General features: G+C 43.4%; 1 protein-coding gene across 1 annotated transcript in view; it reads left to right on the forward strand.

The window, feature by feature from the left end:
• The first annotated feature begins 17,012 nt into the window (after positions 1–17,012).
• MTMR10 (myotubularin related protein 10) overlaps positions 17,013–22,350 on the forward strand; it is a 138,311-nt gene continuing 132,973 nt past the window's right edge. Inside the window, exons 1-2 of the mRNA XM_089652444.1 lie at positions 17,013–17,362; positions 17,566–17,626. Coding sequence (XP_089508570.1) covers positions 17,306–17,362; positions 17,566–17,626 — 118 coding nt within the window. The 5' untranslated portion in view covers positions 17,013–17,305. The remainder of the gene's footprint in view (positions 17,363–17,565; positions 17,627–22,350) is intronic.

Consider the following 22,350-nt stretch of genomic DNA (forward strand, 5'->3'; position numbering starts at 1 on the left):
TCCTCCAACAACACCCCATCCTAGATCAGTCTGAACTGCGTAGGGTTCACCCTTTCCTCCTGCGATTATCTTTCGTGGCACCAAGGCCTCGGGACAGTCGTAGCCTATCAACAGTCCAACACCAAATTCCTTCAGCCGGGACATTTCATGAGATATGACAGATAGGTGTTCCCATTTGTTGGCTGTTTCACAGGTAGGTATGCGATCTCGATCCAGAGGTATGTCATCTTTTGTATAAGCTGGAGGTAGATCTAATATGCAGTTTGAGTGGAGTCCTCTAACTCTCAGTCCTCTGACTCTTTGACTGTTCACCAATGTGTCTCTTCCTGTCATTGTGGTGAGTTTGAGTTTCACTGGTTCTGTGGCCACTTGTAACTTCTTGCAGATTTCTTGATCAATGAAGGTGACGTCACTCTGGGCATCCAGTAGCGCATAGGCGTATACCTTCTTGGTCTTCCTTTTAGGATTTGAAATACACACTGGTACAACCATTGACGTGCCATTGATTTCTCTTTCTCTCACTCTGCAAGAGAATACTGTTGCTTTATTTTCTTCCTCAGTGTCCTTAGGCATTAAGGATTTCTCTTTCTTTGGACGTTCTTCATGTAGTGGTGTAGGATGACGTCCTTTACAAACACTGCAAGTGGCCTTTTTCTTGCATTCTTTAGTAATATGGCCTTTTCTTAAACATCCAAAACACAGCTGATTATCACAGCTGATTATCAAACACAAACTTCTTCTTTTCGTCTGGAGACCTTTCCTTCAATCTTTGGCACTTATGTATGGAGTGATTCTCTTCACAGAACATACACTTGAAGGTAGTCTGAAGACTTGTCAGTTCTGACTCTTTACTGATCCCAGTAATGACATTGAACTTGCTCTCATGGGCATCTGGACCTTTAGTAGCTGTGTTGGTTGCAAAGCTAGTTGCTCTTGAGCGTCTTATCTCTCTTGTAGGCCTTTCTTCTAAGGGTTTTAAGACATAAGATGCTGTTACTGGATTACACGCTATTCGTGCTTCCTCATTGACAAATTCAGAGAACTCTTTAAAACTTGGGAAGTTTTTGCCTTGATCTAACTGTTTAGTCACATAGCGATTCCATCCAGAAGCCACTTGTTCTGGTAGCTTGGCTAGCATCCTGTGGTTTTCTAGATAGTCATTCAATACTTCTAGTCCTTGAACATGTGGGATAGCATTGCTGCATGCTTGCAGGAAGTCGCCATACTCTTGGAGCTTGAAGTGTTCTTTAGGACCTATTTTGGGCCAGTTTATCAACTTCTCTCTGAAAGCTCTTTGTACTAAGAAGGGATGACCATATCTTGCATTTAATTTTTCCCAAGCTTGCTTGTAGGCTTCTTCATCTTTCCTATAGAAGTTACCTTCAAGAACCTTTTCTCCGCCAGTATACCGCTGGAGGTAGAATAACTTGTCCACTGGACGGGAGCAATTATGTTCAATGATCATTTCAAAACTTGCCTTCCATTCTATAAACTTCAGTACGTCTCCAGAGAATATAGTAGGTTCTGGAACAGAAAGTCTAGTGAGAAATATTCTCTGAGGTTTCGCCGGGTCAACAGTTGTAACATCCTCGTGACCACTGCCATGACATATGGGAGTTGAATTATCTGGTTCTCTTTTTCCACTTTGTTCTGAATCAGGTGAGTCTCTCTTCTTTTCTCTCTGAGCAGGGATGAAAGGACTATGACTTATTTCTTCACTACATGCTGGAGATTTCCTTCCATTTTCCTGGGTGTAAGGAAGAACGTAGGAGTCAGCTTCTCCACTTAGCACTGATTTGGATCTATGACTACCCTGATTTGTATCCTCTTTGTGCACTCTGAGTCTGGCTTCTATAATCTTAACTTCCTTCTGCCTTTCCAGACTTTCCATTTTATGGCGCTGAGCTTCCAGTTCGGCTTCCATTTTATGGCGCTGAGCTTCCAGTTCGGCTTCCATTTTATGGCGCTGAGCCTCTATTTCGGCTATCTGTAGACGCTGAGCCTCAATGGCAGATTCCATCTCAACTTCTGCTCTTTTGGCAGCGAGTTGTTCAGCTAATTCCTTTCTTTTGGCTGATGTACTTGAGGACTCTGTTATGTGGCTGGCACTTCTGCTAGTGATGGAAGTCATACTTGAGATTGTGGTTCCTCCTAAGGACCTAGCATAGTCTTTCATGAAGAGCTCATTCATTCCCTTTCGGGCCTTGACTTCATCATAATTTGTTGCAGATGATAGTTCTCTCATAAGCTTCACTAAATCCCTAGTGACTGTGGTACATGTATCTATGTTCCTTACAATATCCTGGGAGGGTGTCAAGGACGACCGCAAGTTGACATATGTTGTCGTAAGCTCTGACTCAGAATCTTCTACTGTCTCTATCATTTCACTCAAATTCTCCTTTATGCTTTCTTGTTTTAGCTTTCTGCGAATGTCTATAATGTATACTTTCCACCTCTCATACATTCGGGCGAACCTTTTTTCTTTCAGTGCTGCCTCTTGCTCCAAATTTTCTAGCACCTTTTGGGTCGGTTTTCTGTCCCGTGATGAACGTCTTAGTTCACCCGTTTCAGCTATATTTGTTTGGGGCGAGACTACCGTTTCATTGCACCTTTCAGATTCAGACAGGTTCTCTTGCTCTTCACCTTCTACCATATCTATCATTGCATCCGCTAACAGTGGGGTGGCAATGCTAGGCTCAGCCATTTCTGAATGCTATAACAATTAATATGAATAATAAGGACCTGTCACTTTAAATGCAATACTAACAAATGCAAGAATAAATGACTTTCACTTTACATGTAATAGCATCAAAACACAGGCAATAAATGACTTTCACTTTAAATACTTCAGAATCATATACTATAAATGTCTCTCTTTTATTAAAAGTCTGTATTCTCTTGAGCACAAAAATGTCTCTTGCAGAAACCTATGTGCATAAGTGAGTAATAAAGGAAAGCTCTGACCTTAATTGAAGAACAGGATACCGTGATCTGAAGGTTGCAGAAACAAATGTCAGTCTTAAAGGAGACTTTTCTTGATGCGGTGACTTTGCGATGCTCTGCGATAACTTGCGATGCTCTGCGATTAGTATCGTGAACTCTCTGGATGCAACACGTGGTCTCTTGATGGATAGCGGTGCGGGCACTCTAGCTCTGGACTGTGGCCCTCCCCTCATGCATCTCTTTCTCTCTCTAGGGGTGCAGGAGGTTTGGCGCTCTTTCTCTGACTGTCTTGCCTTTGCCGTTATGCCACTTTAAGAGTCGGTTGCAGTCTGACTAATGCGCACGTGCTATGGCCTGTACTGTTGTTCCGCTGAGGTGTCTCCGCATGGCGGTATATGTTGACGCTCTGTTTCTCTAGTGTACTCTTTACTGTGCAAGTTGAGGAGCGCTGTTGCTTGACCTCTGAGGGTAATAGTTCCACTGTGGCAGGCGCAGCACCCTTTGGTGCCTAGTGCGCTGTGGCATTAGAAAAATTATGCAATTGCTGTTTCTTTTGTTTGATTGGACTGACTTTACTCTGTAATTCCTCCAATGCCGCTCTGTGGATGCAGTAGGTTTAAAGAGCACACCGAATACTTTAGTTAACTTCTTTAATAACTTCAATCTTCTTCATATAACTGCTTACAATGGCTTATTTCTTTCATATTACAATGGTTTAACTTGTATTACATTGGGTTGATTCAATAGATTGATAAATTTGTTAGATTCAGTAAATTCGATTTGCTATATTCAATTCGATAAGTTCGTTCGTTTGTAAATTCGTTCGGTGGAACTACAAGTAAAACACACACAACAGTTTCAACATACAGATCTACCTGCATTACTAAACAATAGAGGAACATACAAGTGCATTAAATACCTATTTGGCCTTCTGCTTCCATAAAGCTTTTCTGATTGGAACTCTGTCTGTTTCCTCTTCTGTCTGGTGAGCATGTGTCTCTAGAAAATCCTAGCAGGGAGTTTTACACAGGCATAAATGTGAAACTGGCTGGGATTGGTTAAGGTTCTGTACAGTGTGAGGCTGTCTGTGATTGGCTCAGCTCTATACTAACTCTTAAAGGCACATTTTCCTTTTCTGCTTCTGCTAACACAATGAATATATAAATGTCATATAACAATCAAAGACATAAATTACAGCAATGATTTTGCTTTTGGCTTTAACATGTGCACATATACACTGTACTGAGGTTATTGGCAGGTTTGGTATACACATATATGTGAACCATATTAACAACCTAGGACTGGTCTTAGCTGGCCAGCCACAGGGTCTGATTTACTAAAGGCAAATAGACTGTGCACATTGCAAATGCAATTGCAGTCCAGAGTTTAGTAAATTAGGTGAAGCTTCAATTCGCAAAGAATACCCAATCATAGAGGAAAAAAAAAGCATTGTTGCTTGAACATGATTGAATGATGGATGTCAGCAGAGCTTCATTTATTATGGAGCAACTGTACGCTATAGAGTTCCTATTACAATATTATTGAGACTGAGTTACCAGAACAAACATATTATAGTGATTCTAAGGGCATTTTTTATAACTGAAAAAAAAAACTAGGCCCATGTCTGTCTGGCATTCCAAGTCTCCAGCAACAAGATTGCTAAATAGAGCATTCAGCTGCTCTTATGGTGTCACTAGAGCATTTTCTGAAACACTGCAGAATCTCACTCACAGTGGAGCAGCAGTGGGGCAACACATAGTCAATCTGGGGAGCGAGCATTGCTGTAGAAGCAGGTGAGTGGTCTGATTATTCTCTCAGTCATCCTGTCACTAGTGCTTCCATGTGACATGGGCCATAAAACTGAGGCTTAGTTAAAATAAATGTAAAACTTCACATTTTATTTTTTTTAAACACTTTGCATTGGACGTACGCATATATGTGGCCTCTTGGCGGGTAGGCTTTAACGCAGAGCAGCTGCATATATGCGTCCCTAAGTAAACACTTTACATTGTTGAGAACGCTTCCCCTGCACGTTCCCAGCACAGTAACCAGTGAGTACTGGAAAGCTTCTGAAACATACTTGCAATCAGGAGCTTTCCAATCATGTGAGTCAAAGGCTCCCGCTGCTGTGTCTGATTCCCCACTCTGCAGCTGCACATTTAAATACTCATTGTTTAAATGCAGCTGCAGGGTGGGGAATGCCCCGACTGCAGTACAGTGACAGCTTCTCGGCAGGCTCGCTTGAGTATGTATGGACTAAGATCCAAAGATGCCTGAATTCAGCACTACTCAGCAGTATCTAGTGGATTTCACGCCAATGCACTCCCAGCATTTAGCTTTTTTACACCAATATTCATCAGGGTCTAGTCGATCTACTAAAGAAAGAGAGTGCAAATCATTATGTTAGTGCAGTAATAGTTCATACCAAAAACACCTCAAACGATAAATTGTAAAGTCCAATGTGAAAATAGTAAAGTCCAAGGTAGTAGTGCAAACCACTCATAAAATTATGTAGTGCTGCACAAAAGGAGAACTGCTTCCACCTCTCCACCATCTGTTTAACCACTTACCTACCAGGCACTTATACCCCCTTCCTTACCAGGCCAATTGTCAGCTTTCAGCGCTGCCGCACTTTGATTGACAATTGCGCGGTCATGCAACATTGTACCCATATGAAATTTTGATCATTTTTTTCTCACAAATAGAGCTTTCTTTTGGTGGTATTTAATCACCACTGGGCGCTTTACTTTTTGCGCTATAAATAAAAAAAGTGCAAAAAATTTGAAAAAAAAAATTTTTCTTTGTTTCTATTATAAAATTTTTCAAACAGGTATTTTTTCTCCTTCACTGATGTGCGTTGATGAGGCAGCACTGATAGGCGGCACTGATGGGCACTGATAGGCAGCACTAAAGGGCACTGATAGGCAGTACTAATGAGGTGGCACGAATAGGCGGCACTGATAGACAGCACTAATGAGGTGTCACGGATAGGCGGCACTAATATGCAGCACTGATAGGCGGCACTGATAGGTGACACTGATGATGGGTACTGATAGACGGCACTGACTGGCATCACTGCTGGGCACTGACTGGCGGCACTGACTGGCACAACCCCTGGGCACTGACTGGTGGCACTGACTGGCAGCACTGCTGGGCTGCACTGGTGGGTGGCACTGGTGGGCAGCACTGGTGGGTGGGCACAGGTGGGTGGCACTGGTGGGCACAGGTGGGTGGCACTTCTGGGCACAGGTAGGTGGCACTTCTGGGCACAGGTGTGTGACACTGCAGAGTGGCACAGGTGGGTGCACTGCTGGGCACAGGTGGGTGATCTGCTGGGCACAGGTGGGCGGAGCTAGTGAGCACACTGCTGGGCACAGGTGGGCGGAACTTGCGGGTGGCACTGCTGGGCACCGATCATCAGGGCACTGATCATCAGTGTCCTGATGATCGGTGCCGATCCCCGCTGTGACAACTGCCGGTTCTCGGCAGTACTTTCCTCACGATCTGACAGCGTGAGGAAAGTGCAGCCGAGAACCGGCACTTGCATTTCCCTGTGATCAGCGTGTCATTGGACACCGCTGATCACGTGGTAAAAGGCCGCTGGGATCGGCCTTTTACCACATCACGTGATCAGCTGTGTCCGTAGGACGCTATCTGCGGTCGGCAACTAGTTAAAGAACTTCATAAGAGCTTATTAGAATACCATGACCCTCTATATATGAGTGGTCATGAATAGTATATGTGCATCTCCCAACTGCTCAAGATATCATACTCAGATGTACTTTTTATTGTAAAAAATTGCACTTATATATTTACAGCACATTAAGAGAAAAACTCCGGCATCTGGAAAAGCAAAGAAGCAATCGGTGTGCGTGATGACGTCACCGCATAGGCCATGTTCCTACACATTTTGTCATAAACTGACATCTATAAGGGTTCGGGTTCCCAATCACCTGATTGCTGTGATTGCCTAAGATTGGCTATCACAGTGATCAATCACTGTATACCTGGCCTATGCGGTTTCTTTTTTTTTTAAAATAAAAACTAAAGAAAAAAAAAGCTTGACCAAGATTTGATATAGGTTAGTGCCAGGGTAAGTGTTAGGTGACGGTCAAAGTTCATAGTTAAAGATTGGGGGGTCAAAGGTCAGGGTCAATATATTTTGGGTAGGATTTTTTTAAAAAATTATTTTTTAAATTAGTATCAGTGTCAGTTAGTGGTACAATCCACCTGGATACACAAAATAAGTGTGATGATATGTACAGTTTTACAGTGTCAAAGTTGCAAAATTGTGTTCAGGCATTAACATTTGTTTAACCTTCACTCACTAAAGAGATAAAATTGTCATACCTAAACTTCATCTTTAACATGTTAATAATTTTCTATATTTTTAAATCTTCATATTTTATTAAAATAAGATCAGTTAAACCTGCCATAAAAGTCCTTGTTCAGGCTCTTTTTGTTAAGGGGTGACAACACGCTGTCTTGTCTTCAAATAACTCTCATGAATGGTCACCATATGCTTCTGCTGGAGACTCAAAGCAGCGGCCTGGTTCGCGTTTTTCAGTGCTTTTTGCAGAAACGCACTACAGTCCATTTCACATGGTTTTCTAAGGGACACATTCAAATCTATGCGTTTTTCAGCCGCTGCAATTTTGTAAAGCGTCAGGCACTTTTTCATGTGCAAAATGGGTATGTTTTTGGTTCAATAGACTACAGAAATAGCATTTAGTGCAGTTTTTATGCCTTCTTGATGCATTTTGCATTTTTAATCTTCCCAACAACAAATTGTCCAAAAAAAGCATAAACAAAAAACACAAAATGCAAAACACATTAAAAAATTTTGAAAAATGTGTGTGAAAAAAGACATAAAAAGCACAACCAAAATGGAACAAGCACAAACTTCATAAGTGTGAACCAGGCCTAAATGTTGAGGCAAGGTCCATTGTTGTCACCATCAGGAAACCCACTCTGAGCCATGACATGGAGCTGCTGTTGGAGAGCATGTATGTAGACAGGAAGTGACAATTAGCAATCTGAATGCACATAAAAGGTTGAAAAAATGTGAAAACAGTATTTTCTAAATGAAAAAGACATGGCAACTGTTTAAGGCGGGCTATAGATGCATCAAATGTGTGTGTCAGAACCTGTCAGGTTTGGTTACTGCCGCTGGCTATAGGAGGTAGCAGTGACAATTGTGTTCCAACAGTGGGGAAACCTGCCTGCAAGATCACAATAGCACAGCAGGAGGGATTTCCCCATCATCACTGACTGTGTTGATGAGGGAATCGTGGCATTTTTCTTTCCTTCAACCTGTGGTTATGGCCAGACTAAGATCTATTTTTTCTAAAATATTTGGTGTAATATACACATTATATACTGTATACAGTATACACTAGCAGAAGGCAGCTTCTGAGCATTCAACCAGGTAAGTTCCCAGCAACGTGTGATGTTTATTGCTCATTGCATTCAAGTAAAATTCAGCAATGTTTCAGGCATCCTTGCCCTTTACCAAGCTAATCTCATATTACAATTAATGACAAGCATAATACTGGTAATGATGGAATCATAATACAAAGTATTCATTAGATGATGACAAAAGAGCAAAGTAGCAACAAGTCCAATTACTGATCCAAGGTCAGTGTTGCTCTGTCTCATCCCAGGGGAGATTTGTAAAAAAAATAAACAATATCTCAAAGAAATAAATGTACATCAAAATTGTGTTTTGAGACCTTGTGGTGACAAAGAATTTAATTAAAAAACAAAGTAAACTTTTCTGCATTACAGTGATAAATGTTATATTTACCTACTTTGTTGTGGCCCCTTACCTCCTCTTCTGGAGTCCCCGCTGGTGCTGTTTTCTCCCTTTTTGTGTGGGTGCACTCACAAGCCAGGCTGTGTGCATCTATAGGCACACACAGTACAGCTTGCACCCAGCTCCTTTGACTTACAGCAGCACGAGCCTATGACCTATAGCCTATGGCTCCTGCTGCTCTCAGAGTCTCCTGTGAGACCAGGAAGAAAGAGCAACTGCAACTGCAATAGCGCTGGAGCGTGAGAGGGCTCGGCTAAGTGTTGGGGGGGGGGGGCAGATATTGAAAAGTTTTTTTACCTTAATGAAGAGAATGCATTAAAGTGGTTGTAAACCCTCACATATACCCAGTGAAGTGACTGGCCTCATGTGAGATGAAACTAATCCTTCAACAAACATTGTTCCTGAATATCTATGGCCATCTTTCCCCTACATCCATTCAAAGTACAGAATTTACACATGATCTCCCAGCTCTGAAAAGCAGGAGGTGGAGAGCTGAAGTTACATCAGTGAGGAGAGCTCTGAGAGCTGATTTGAGGGAATAGACATACCCCCCTTCACAAAGCACACAGGAAAAGAGCCGAGGCTAACAATCTGCTGGAGGTCCCTGCCCTGTCACCATTTTGCCCTTGGTGTCAGGAAAACTGCTCATGCTGATAGCAGAGGAATGAAGCAGCAGACAGAAATGACACTTACTGCTCTTAATTGAGACAAATATACACTATAGAGGGATATACTTTGTTCATATTTCATGTCTGAGGTTTATAACCACTTTAAGGTAAAAAAAAAAAAAAAAAACATTTTGAGTTTAGAACCACTTTAAGAGGCAGAGTCCCATGCCCTGCTTCTACAAAATGTATATATACATGATCTGTTTGGTCTGAGGTTGCCATTGTGCTTCACATGATCACTTAAGACACCAACAATTTGATAGCTTGACAGTTCAGTTGAAAACATAATCAACTGTGATAGTTATTAATCAGTGAAACAGTTACATTGATGTCTTCAGTTAGGGATTGAGAATATGAACTACTTGGAAGTGTCATTGGCACCGAAAACAAATGCATCAGGAAGAAGTACAAAGGAAGAAGGATGGAAGAAAGGCTAGGAAAGGATGGAAAGGAGTGAAAGAAAAGGAGGGAGAGAAAGAGAAAGGGATGACAGAAATGTGAATGTGAGTGAGATGCAGAAATGAAAAGAGGGGTAAAGGAAAAGCATGCAGAGGCAAAAAAAAATGGGGGGGGGGTAGAGAAAGGAGAGGAAAGAATATGGGAAGAGTGAAAGGATGGAATGATGCAAAACAGGAAAGATGTGGAGGAAAGCAGGAAGAGATGAGATATGAAGGAAGGACAGAATAAAGTGCAGGAAAAGAAGGAATAGTAAGAAAGAAATGTGAAAATAGAAGGAGGGATGAAGTATTATAGTATGGAATGTTGGTTCTTACCTTTCTCTACTCTATACAAAACTAAAAAATAAGTTGGATTTTGGAAAAGAAACAAAGCAGGGTGGGAAGATTGGGTTTCATCTCAAGGGTCAATAGCCAGCATAGCTAGAGCTAAATTAGGCATCTAATGGCCACTTAGTAGTTAGAGGTCTGTTTGCATGTCAGATTAGAATCTACTAATCTCTAAATCTTCACAATACGCCCATTCCTAACCAATGACACCACAAAGCTCTTAATTCACTCCCAGGTCATCTCTCTCCTCAACTACTGCAACTCCCTCCTCATTGGTTTACCTTTACATAGACTATCCCCCCTCCATTCCACCATGAATGCCGCTGCCAGGCTCATCCACCTTACCAACAGTTCAGTGTCCGCCACCCCCCTCACCCAAACAATTCAAAATACTAACAACAACTTGCAAAGCCATCCACAACCATCCCCCATCACTAACCTAGTCTCAAAATACCATCCAAATCACTCTCTTCATTCCTCCAAAGACCTCCTGCTCTCTAGTTTCCTTATCACCTCTTCCTATGCTCGCCTCTAGGACTTCTTCTGAGCCTCTCCCATCCTATGGAGTTCCCTACCCCAATCTGTCTATCTCCTTCTCAGTCCACTTTTAGTTGATCCCTGAAAACTTTTCAGAAAAGCCTGTCTTGCCTCCACCTAACAACTGTACATATATTTTCTCCATCAGCTCATCCCCCCTAGTTATTAAGTTATTTGTATCACTTGACCCTCCTCTTTTAGATTGTAAGTTCTAATGAGCAGGGCCCTCTGTTTCCTCCTGTATTAAATTGTATTGTAACTGTAATGTTGTAAAGCGCTCCGCAAACTGTTGACGCTATATAAATCCTGTATAATAATAATACTAAGACTAGAGATTAAGACGCATAGCAGATAGGCTGACTCTGGGTTTCAGTATCACACAACAATTTCTGCTGGTGAAAAGCTGCATTCCAGGCTGGTTGGACAATGGCTGGAGGATCTCCTCATCATTGCTGATCTTGTCTTCAGGTCTCTGACACAAGGACAGATGCAGCATCACAATCATCCTCAGGGGCCCCTGCCACTGAACTTTGCTGAAAGTTTCATATAGAGGTATCTTTATTGCAGACATAATGCCATAGGGTGGCACGGGTGTGCAAAATCATGTATATATATATGTGATTTTGCATTTTCGGGTAGGGGGCACATGCGAGCCATGCACGCCCCCTACCTGCATTTTTTCCTATTTCCCTACAGGTAAAGCACAATATAGTATTTGAGGAATATAGTATTTGAGGATTTGAGGACGGCCATTTGTCATAACCTCCCCCCCTCCAAAAAAAGGGAGGGATTCCTTCTCTTGCACCTTTAGGTCCATTTTTCATCTGTCCGGACCCCCATGTATTTCTATGGACTTCCGTTAACATCTGTTTTTTTTTAACAGAAGAAAACCCTATTTTTCTTCTGCAAAAAACCCCCGGAATGATCAAAAAATGGATGTCAACAGATTGTATACATTCCAGCAGGTCAGGAAAGAGGGGGGGCATGGGGCAACATGGGGAGAAGGTGCCTTGTGGGGTGAGCCCCTACCACCCCAAAGCATACCCCGTGTTGGGGGCATATGTTGAGGGCATATTGCCTGGTATGATTCAGGAGGGGGGGGGCTCGCTCATCCCCCCCCTTTCCTGACCTGCCAGGCTGCATGCTCGGATAAGGATCTGGTATGGATTTTGGGGGGACCCCACGCCATTTTGTTTTAAATTTTGGCATGGGGGTTCCCCTCCATATCCAAACCAGATCCAAAGAGTTGCCAGCAATTTTCTTTTTTAACATTCAGCTGTCAGTGGGGAATCCTGCTGACAGCTGATGACTAAAAACGGATGTAAGCGGATGAAAAAAACGGATGTAAGCTCACCTGTTTTTTCTTCGAAAAAACGTGACTGAACTGATGAAAAAAATGGAATGCCCGTTTGAAAGGACCCTTACTCTATCCCAGTACTTCGCAAAGTGGACAATATCACCTCCTAAGGGGCTCTGGAACAATCCAGGGGGGTGGTAGAAGCCTTGGGGGCATTCAATAAAAGTAATGGGGTGGTAAAAGTATAAAGAAAGAGAAGAAAATTTGGAAAACCATTCATACATATTTCATCTGTTGTGTAACATAGAGTTAAAGTCATAGTGATTACGTTATGTTCCAAAAAAACACACAAAATGCAAGTTATAACAGATCAGTGGTCAAGTCTGACGGCAGGTCATAAAGCCCAACTTTGGGCAGAAAAAAAATGATCCCCTGCAGTGGGGCTGTGCCTGCACTTCAAGGGTTTGGAGGAGATCACCCAAACGCCATTCCCCCAGCAAATGGCACTTCCCCACGATCCAGGGGTAGACTGTTCCTGGCATCTTCACTAAACTCTGCTCAGGATTCAAGACCACTAGCCAGCAGGGATGCAGGAGCTACAGGGACTAGTCTTGTGTGGAGAGGAGCAGAGAGTCGGGTAAGTATATCTCCTTTCATCTTTTTCCTAAGGGTCTGATCAAATCTAGACAGATGAGCCACATCAATCCAAGGACGCCAGATCTGTAGAAACTTAGTGTGGATGTTAAACAGCATAGCCGTTAGCTTCTCATTAACCATTATAAAGTTCATTCGATTCTTAACCTCTTCAAAGCTAAGAAGAAGGGTTTTCCAGGCTTTCGCGATCATCAATTTGGTAGCCATAAATAGATCCGATGCTAACTGCCGTTCAGGGTGGAGCAGGCCCACTAGTGGTTTAAATAATAGTGCCTCATATCGGTTATGCTTAATATCTGTGTGTAGCATAGTGCGGTGGAGGGCATAGACCCTAATCCATAGTCTGCATACCTTGGGGCAAGTCCACCAAATATGGGCCATGGTGCCTATTTGTTGACAACCCCGAAAGTAAGTTGGAGAATATGATGGAATATAGCAGGCGTTTAATACCATCTATAAAAGGACCTTGTAGGCATTTTCTAGGATAATAACGTTCCTCGAGCATTTAGATAATGCCTGAGTTATGATCCGCTAGTCCTGCTGATCTAGACAACCCCCGAGTTCTGATTGCCACTGCTGATGATAGGAGCGAACCGGGGGAGCCCGATAAGAAATGATAGCGGAGTAGACAAGGGAGATCAAGCCTGATGCATGAGGCCTATGCCTACAAAGACTTTTGAAGGGAGTCAGCCTATAGGGACCCGAATGGGTTCTTAATAATGTAGTAAGAAAATGCTGAAGTTAAAGGTAGCTAAAATGTTCCCTCAACGGGATGTCATGTGAAGAACGCAAAGTCGCAAAAGTAAGTATCCGGGTGGAATGTATGTCATTGAAGCCATGGTCTGACCATCACACAAACTGGCCAGGATTATCGAGGCCTGGGGGAAGCAATGTGTTGTTAAATAGGTGCCTCAGGGGTAAGTGAGCAGAAATAAGACCAGCCGAATATTTAATTGAGTCCCAGAGACGAAACGTATGTGTTAATGTCGAGCTTAGGGGTGATGGGCGATGAACGGGGGGAGCCACGGCAAAGAAGAAAGTGACGTCAGATGGGAGTCTATCATATCCACTGTGGCCCACAAGGTAATATTGTGAGATGTGTGAAGATGGGCTAGTGGAGCTATGTTTGCCACTAAATAGTATGCATGAAGATTCGGGAGAGACAATCCACCTTCGCCCCTATGGGCAAATAAAATTATTTTATTACTTCTAGGGCGAGAGGAGCCCCAGGCAAAAGATAGAAGCTTCCGTTGATGAATGCGTAAGATATGCAAAGGGACAGGGATCAGTAAAACCAGAAACACATATAGTAATTTTGGGAGATAAGTCATACGGATCGCATTAATTCTTCAAAACCATGAAAGCGGGAGATGAGCCCAGAAAGACAACATTTCCCTTAAAGACACGGGAAATTAGCTTGAAATAAGCCTTCGTAAGACGGGGTGATCTTAATCCCCAAGTATGGTAGGACTAAAAGCCATTGAAAAAAAAAATGATTGCTTTAGAGTTACCAGCAGTGTGGGGGAGAGGGTGATAGACATGACTTTGGATTTAGCGGGGTTGACATAGAGACCTGAAAGAGCAGTGAAGGAGTCCAGAACCGCCAATAAGTTGGGCAGAGTAACCCCCGGGTTAGTAACAAACAGTAGTATGTCATCCGCAAACAATGACAGTATATGCTGGGAGCCGGCTACATCCAGCCCTTTAATTTCAGGATGCATACAGATAGCCTCTGCCAGGGGTTCCAAAGCCAAGCTAAATAATATGGGAGATAGCGTGCAGCCCTGCCTAGTTCCTCTACCAATCCGAAACGTCGAGGACTCAAATCCATAGTATTTGAGTTTTGCTTGGGGACATGTATATAGCGACAAAATCCAAACACAAGAAAGAGGGACCAAAGTCAAAATGGTGAAGGACCCACATGAGATAAGGCCAGGATAAGGTGTTGAAGGCCTTATTTACTTCCAGAGATAAGAGTATCATTTCAATTTTGCGAGTGTGAGCCTGGTGTTGTAACTGTAAAATTCGTCTGATTGTGTCTATTGCTTGTCTATGGGGGACAAAGTCCACCTGGTCTTTTTTGTTCAGACGAGAAAGGAAAGAGTTCAAATGGGTAGCTAAAATTTTTTTAAGGATTTTCACATCGACATTGATAAGAGAGATTGGTCTATAATTCGCCCAAGAGGAATGGTCCCGATCCTGTTTCGGGATCATGACCACGTTGGCAGTCAGCAAATCATGGGAAAAGGCTGAATCTCCCTTCACTGCATTAAACATGGCTGCGAGGTGAGGGGCCAGAACATCAGCCAATTTTTTATAGTACAAGGCCGTGTAACTATCAGGTCCTAGACATTTGCGAGTCTTCAAATCAACGATACAGCGCAAGACTTCCGATGTTTGAATTTCACGGTCCATCAAGTCTCTATGAGCTTGGGTCAGGGTAGGCAAAGACAATCGAGATAAAAAATTGGAGATAGCATGGGGTTCCATAGGGTCTGTGTAAAGTTTAGCAAAGTGGAACCGAAACTCCTCCAACACCTCTGCAGGATTACTTGTTATGAGATTATATCGAGTACGCAAAGAAATCAGTTTTAGATTGTGCGTAAAAGAACATAACCTGTGCGCTAGCATAGAGTCCATTTTATTTGCTTTACTGTACCACCTCTGGCTTCTCCAGGAGCGTTCAGCCTTATCCGTTAAGCAAAGATCCAATTCCAGGCTTGCCTTGGTCCAACAGCCTTCGGTTGGAGTTGGAGATTGTTTAAATTGAGATGACACAGAAGCTATTTGTGTTTCAAGCTAACGCTGTTTGTGCTATCTCTCCCATTTGCACCTTGAGGCCATTCGGATAATATGACCCCCAAGGACTGCCTTGTATGCTTCCCACAATGTCACCAATGAAGAGACAGAACCTGATCTGAGTTGAAAATATTCCACAGATTTGTGCAGGAGATCCGCCTGAACTTTCCTCAGCGACAGCAAGGAATCATTTATACTCCAAGAGGAATAGGAAGGCTTGCAAAGAAGGGATTGACAAACCACCAAAATGGGGTCATGATCAGACCATGGCACAGTAAGAACAGAAATGGAGCGCACAAGAGGAAGATGTTTCTGTAAGACTAAAGCATGATCAATTCTGGAGTGAGAGTGATGAGGGTGCGAGTAATAAGTGTAGTCTTTCCCCCCAGGGTGGAGCTCGCACCATAAGTATACCAAATCATGCGTCCGTAAGGTTTGAGTGAAAGATTTGGCTGCAGGGGAGGGGTTAAAGTCCTCTGAGGGATTCAGGCGCGATTTCAATTCCCAAATTACATCTAATGAATGTGAATGTCAGTGTCTTAACATTTGCAATTTGCTGCAGCGTCATTTCTAAAGTACTTCTTGCATTACTTTTTCTGCAGTTTTACTGCGATTTCACATACATAGAATATACTGGAAATCGCACTGCAAATTGCAAGAAATTTATGAAAATCTTCACAAGTAGCCACAAATTGTGCGATTTTAAATCACAGCGGTGTGACCAGTGACGAAAGGTGAAAGATGGAGACAATCAGGAAGCAGGGACACCTGTCTGCCCCAAAACAGAGCATGTTTATTTATTACAGGTAGTTATACAGCACCAACAATTTATACAGCACTTTACATATATATTCTACATTCACATTGGTCCCTGCCCAAAATATTTTAATATAAAATATATACATTTTATTGGATATGTTTTATAGCAGCAAGTAAAAAAATATTGTGTTGTATAAAAATTTTCGGTCTTTTTTCCTTTATATCGCAAAAAAAAAACCCATTGGTGATCAAGTATCACTCAAAGAAAAAAGAAAAAAAAAATGCTAGAAATTTTGTTTTATTATTATTATTATTATTATTATTATTATTATACAGGATTTATATAGCGCCAACAGTTTTCTCAAGCGCTTTACAATATAAAGGGAGACAATACAGCAACAATACAGTTCAATACAAGAGGGATAGGAGGGCCCTGCTCCTTGGAGCTTACAATCTAGGAGTGTTTTGATACAGCATTACATGACCGCGCAATTACCAGTTAAAGTAGCGCAGTGCAGTACAGGAAATAATGGCCTGGTCATGAAGGGGGGTAAAGAAGGTAGATTTCCAGGTGGGTGCTGAGCCATTAGTTTTTTTTCTGAAAAGGGGCCACATAAGTCTGGGACCCTCTGCTGTGTCCGCAATGGGAAAAGCTCTCTTTAGATTTCCTTTGAGCTGCAGTCTCGCTCTTGGACAGTAGATGGCGCTGCATGACGTGCTGAGCGGCGCCCATGGCTGGGGCTTTCTGCACATGTGCACAGGCTGTGAAGAGAGGGACAGACTCACAGGAAATCAGGGAGAATGCAAATACAAAGTGCGTGTGGGAGTGAGAGACCCAGGGGGAGAGGGAAATGTCTGGCCTGAGCGCTAACAAAAGCCAGAGGCGAGCAGGCATGGAGGAGCAGGCTGCACCAGTCCAGGGAGGCTAATTGAACTTGCAGAGATCCCAATCAGCGCACATTGCAGGGATCGCAGCCCCTCCATAGGGATCACACCTCCTCCATAGGGATCACACCTCCCAGCAGGATCCCTGGTGTGGGCATCCACAATGTTCTCCATGAAACAAGCCAAACCTACCTTCAGATCGTACCTTCTGCCTCCACAGGTAGGTGATCTGCCCATAGATGGGTCCATGGTATTGGGGGGGAGGGGAGGCCTGGGGGCTCCTTGCTCTAAGTGTCACTTGGAGTTTGCATGGACTTGCAGAGTGCTGGGTGTAGATGGCTGGGAGCGCGCTGTGCACATGGCTCTTATCTCCATACATTGCAGACCCAATGGCTCATGGAAAATGTCATCTGTCTTTTCCAGCATGAAGATAAACTCAGCCCGGAGACCAAGATTAAGAAGCTGAAGGCAATCTTGCTGCCAGGTAAGAGGGAGAAGTGTGTGGGCGCGGGGACCATTGTCCATAGTCTGTCCCTGTCGCTGGGTCCCGTCTGTAGATTACTCTTCATTCAGGTTTGACAAGTTCCATCGTCTTCCATGTTTAAAGGTGAAAGATGGAGAAAATCAGGAAGAAGAGACACCTGTCTGCCCCAAAATAGAGATGTGCACCTTCTTGTTAATGCAGGAAGACCCACGGGGATCAGGTGAAGACGGTGCCCAGGGGTCCTTTAAGTGGGCATTAAACACTTGAGCTCCGGAAGATCTTACCCCATCATGACCCCAATAAGTGTATATTGATTGGTTTGTGTGAAAGTCATAGCACTGACAAACTATGGGATATACACTGGAACTCTTTTCTCTTTTTTTTTTTTTTTTTATATACTACTAATGGCGGTGATCAACAACTTTTAACGTGACGGCGATAGTGAGGTGGGCAATCTGACGTTCATTGACACTGAAGGGGGATTGACTAACTGCCACTGACATCACCAGTGATATTAATACAGTGAGAAAACACCAACATTCTGCGCTGCATTTGCTAGATCTTTCATTCTTGATTGGATAGTGTATGGGGGACTTACAATAATTGGAAATCATCAGCATGTGAATCTACAGAACTGCATATCGGTAATAAAACCATCAACCATTTGTGTGCAATGGTATATACAATTTAAATGTATGCATAACAAAAAAAGTGTGTATGTATGTATGTGTATATATATATATATATATATATATATATATATATTCCCAGAGGTAAGCTTGTGATTAATTAGTTTGTTGCTGGGGAAGGCTGCCTTCTGAGTGGGCTGGTGGGAACCCAAGTTCTTTTCTCTTTTGTATATGCAGTAAAGCATGCTTGTTATACTCGCTGTGGAACCTAAGGGATTAATCCTCTGCATTGTGTAAAAAGGCTTTTTGATCCTGGCTTCTCTGGTCCTCCCCTTCTTCCAGTGTCTTTCCCTTATCTCCTGATCAAACATATTGTGTGGAGTCACTCTGCATGTACTTGGTTTGGTGTATATGGCTAGAGAGGTGTTTTTTTGTTTTTCTTGGGAGAGCGCATGTGATCAGCACAGGGCCAATCAGAACTGTCCAGAGCTCAGGGATTCTGCATTCTCCTAGAGCAAAATGAAAACTCCTTCTACAAGCTTTAACCAGTGCTCTGCTGAACACAAGACTGCTCTAACTGCTGATGAGAGTATTTAGCAGTTTATATTTACTAAAATAATTGCACTTCCATGTTGTGTGTAGTGAGGGAGATCAGATATAGTGAATGCAGGGTCCTGGGTTTAGTAACACTAATATGATGATATTATACACTGTACTAATGACACTGGCTGGGAAAGGGTGAGCATCTAGGGCGATCAATGGATTAAATGTGTGCCTAACTACATGTAAAGTGTGCTGCTTTTGCTAACAGATCTCTAAGTTTCTCATCCCTGCAAGGCAAACACAGAGATGATTCTTTCTGAACAAATCTCTGTGTTGATTGCCAACATAGAGCTCTGGCCTGTGATTGTATACAGCTGGTCAGCAGGTCCCAGCTGTGGCTGATTGGCTTGGACTTGCTGACAGGTTCCCACTATGTACAATCACAGCCGGGGATCGGTGCATACTTTGTCTACAGCTGCCGCCCGTCCGCAGTACATTGCAGGAAGTGGTTAAAGGATAATTACACCTTTAAAAAAAAACAAAACAATAATGATAAATGCACATTTTTGCTGCTAAAAAAAAGTCAAGTACATTTATTATTATTTATTATTATTTTTTAAGGAGTATGCAGAGCATTGCACCTAGCAGTTTGCGGGTTCATTGTCAGACTCCTGCTTTCTCACCTGTATCTCTGTACAGGTTGTCTGTTTGAAAGCTGGAGGAAGTGTCAATGAACTAGGAGAGTGCTCATCAGCATCCTTACAATCCATTGAGAACTACAAGCTGTCTGCTTTGGTGACGGTCAGGGCTTTTAGTTTCTTTATTCACAGATCTCTGGGGGAGCACTGCGCAGCTGCGCCAATTTGAAAATGTGACAGTGGCTGCAGGGAAGAGAAAACCCCACCGCTGTCATGTTACATGTTGCACCCCAAATACAGGTGTAACCAGGGGCGGACTGACCATTGGGGAACTCGGGCACTGCCCGAGGGCCCGGGGTCAGTAGGGGGCTTCATGAGATGTCCCTGGTACCTTTTCATAGGCTTTTTTAGGTGTGATTTGAGTGTGGGCGAGAACACGTGCCCCGTGACCCTCTTTTGCCCGGGGGCCCCATGAGTTGTCAGTCCGCCCCTGGGTGTAACATATTACTAAAGCTGAACTTAGCCTTTATTACCCATGAGGTGGCATAGTTCCTGTATCACGTGTCCACTGTGATTGGCTCTCACAGCAGTCATATAATAGGGAGCCTGTCCTGCTGACTCCTGATCAGAAGCCTTGACAGAGAGCTGTTGGTGACAGTTTGGTCACTTTCCTAGGAATGTACATTGAGTATGCTGCTCGCACACAACCTTATGCTGCTGTGGGCATTAAAGCCCACCTTTTCTTGCTGCCTTACATGTGCTGTATACCATTGTTTCTCAATAGGGGAGCCAAAGCACCCTTGGGTGCCAATTAGGTTTCCTTTTGGTGCTGCTAGCACAGGGCCCAAAGTGGGTTGGCCACCAGCAATATAACAACCATTCATGTTCTTGGGCAGGATGCACAACAATACAACGCCCGCACCATGACAGTACATGACCCTGGACCAAGGCAGGTGGCATGCAGGGCCACCTCCAACATCCAGGAGAGGACAGTCTACATCCTCCAGACCTGCTGCAGCCAAAAGGTTTGACTCTGGTGTAAAGAGGGGACACTTATCTTTGGGGTTCTCTGATGTGAAGGGGAATGGGGGGATCCCTATTGTGAAGGGGACGCTTTGAAGTTAATTTCAACAAGGTGGTTGTGTGCATAGTTATAGGCTCAGATTTCTCTTTGACAAGTACGTTTTATGCGTTTCGCATTTTACACTGGGGTGTTACATATTTTAAAGGAGTAACACAATTAATTAAAAAAAAAACAACAAAAACTGCTCAACACTGTCAGCAAGAGGTCACCTTTCGAAAAAATACCAAAATGAAAAAATCGCCAAAAAAAGGTACATTTCAAAGGATAGGTTCACCTTTTGGACACAAATAACACAATGCATATTGTTTTGCAGGTAAAAAATGTACATTTATTATTTTTGTCCAGAGGAGCCATTGCCTATTTTTGTCCAAAGCATTGCACCAGTGATCAGTAGATTGCTGATGCCATGCAGGTCTCCTGCAGACCTGTCAGATTATCTTCTTGCTGTACGGGATGTCCGGCCTAGCAGATATTCTGACACGAAGCTCATATGAACTACCACAGTACTCCACAGTGCTGTGGTAGTTCATTGAAAACTACAAGCCCACACCTGCTAAGGCTGTCGGAACTTACAGTTCATTCACGGAAGTCCACGAATGAACGACATGGCTGTGTGGGTGGAGCCCCGCGCGCCCGCATTGTGTTCAAATCTGACAGATCGTACAAGGAGGCTTCTCCGTGTATTCTCTGTCATAGGTGAGGTGGCGGCTGCAGCTATGAGAACGTGTTGCATGTTCCACCCTAAAAACAGGTGGAACATGTAACATGTTCCCAAAGGTGAACTTATCCATTACATTTATTTTTTCATTCAGGCCTGCTGAGTATTGCAGCCATGATCAGTGCATCACAGGTGAATGCTCAGGCTCCTGCATTGTTTACATATCAGCCCCAGGTCCATATGGAGCTACCATTATGGGGCTGGAGGAAGTAAACAATGGATTACAATGCAGTGATGAAATCTAGGCCCCTCTGCAGTATGTGGTGGACATAATTGTGGGGACGGAGCCAAGCTGAGTTCCAACACAAATGGCTGCCGGAAGAAGCACCCTCGATTCAGGGAAGTGGGGGGATTGGATAATGTGACCATGTTTTCATGATAAACATTACATATTGGTGACAATTTGCTGTCAAACGCCTCTGAAAAGCAATTCACTGCCACAAGGTCTGCTACAAGTGCAGGTTAGAGCTTCTTTCTGTCTTTCCTGTTTTCCATACTTGTTCTGGGTCAGACTTAAGCCCAGAAGGTTCCACAGCCAGGGAACTAGCATTTCTGAGAGGAGGCCAGCAACAATAACCCCGGGTTTCTTTTAGGAAAAAAGTATTTTCTAGGTTTTTGTGGCCTAGAACTACATTAACTTCAGGATGATGATTTACTGAGGGGAGCAGAGAAGGGAAACTGTTGAGGTAATGATTAAATAGCTCCATGTGAGTCAAATAATTCCTCGTTAGCCTGTAAGGTGTTCTGCAGCTACATGCACATTAGGCACAGTGAGCTTCCGCCTTGTTGCATGAGATCCTGCCTCATTGGTGTGAGCAGAAGGCACAGGCACACGATTACCTCTGCCGGTGTGTTTAGTTTGTGCTGCTCTAGGCAACACTGAAATCAGGCGCCCACCAGCACCATCCTTACCCCCCCCCCTCAACTGCTGCCGACATTTGCAGTCCATCACCACAATTCCACCCCCCCCCATCTCATCAGTGCCACCACCGACCAATGCACATCCCCTCCCCCCAACGTGGCGCTGCCCCCCCCCCCCCCCCGAAAATTGCCGCCTTAGGCAAATGCCTTAGTTGCTTTGCTGTAAATATGTCGCTGCTTTAGGGCAGTAT

Source organism: Staurois parvus, unplaced genomic scaffold (assembly GCF_062004578.1).
Source record: "Staurois parvus isolate SC_StPar_1 unplaced genomic scaffold, SC_StPar_1.0 ptg000682l, whole genome shotgun sequence".
In the NCBI taxonomy this organism is placed as follows: domain Eukaryota; kingdom Metazoa; phylum Chordata; class Amphibia; order Anura; family Ranidae; genus Staurois; species Staurois parvus.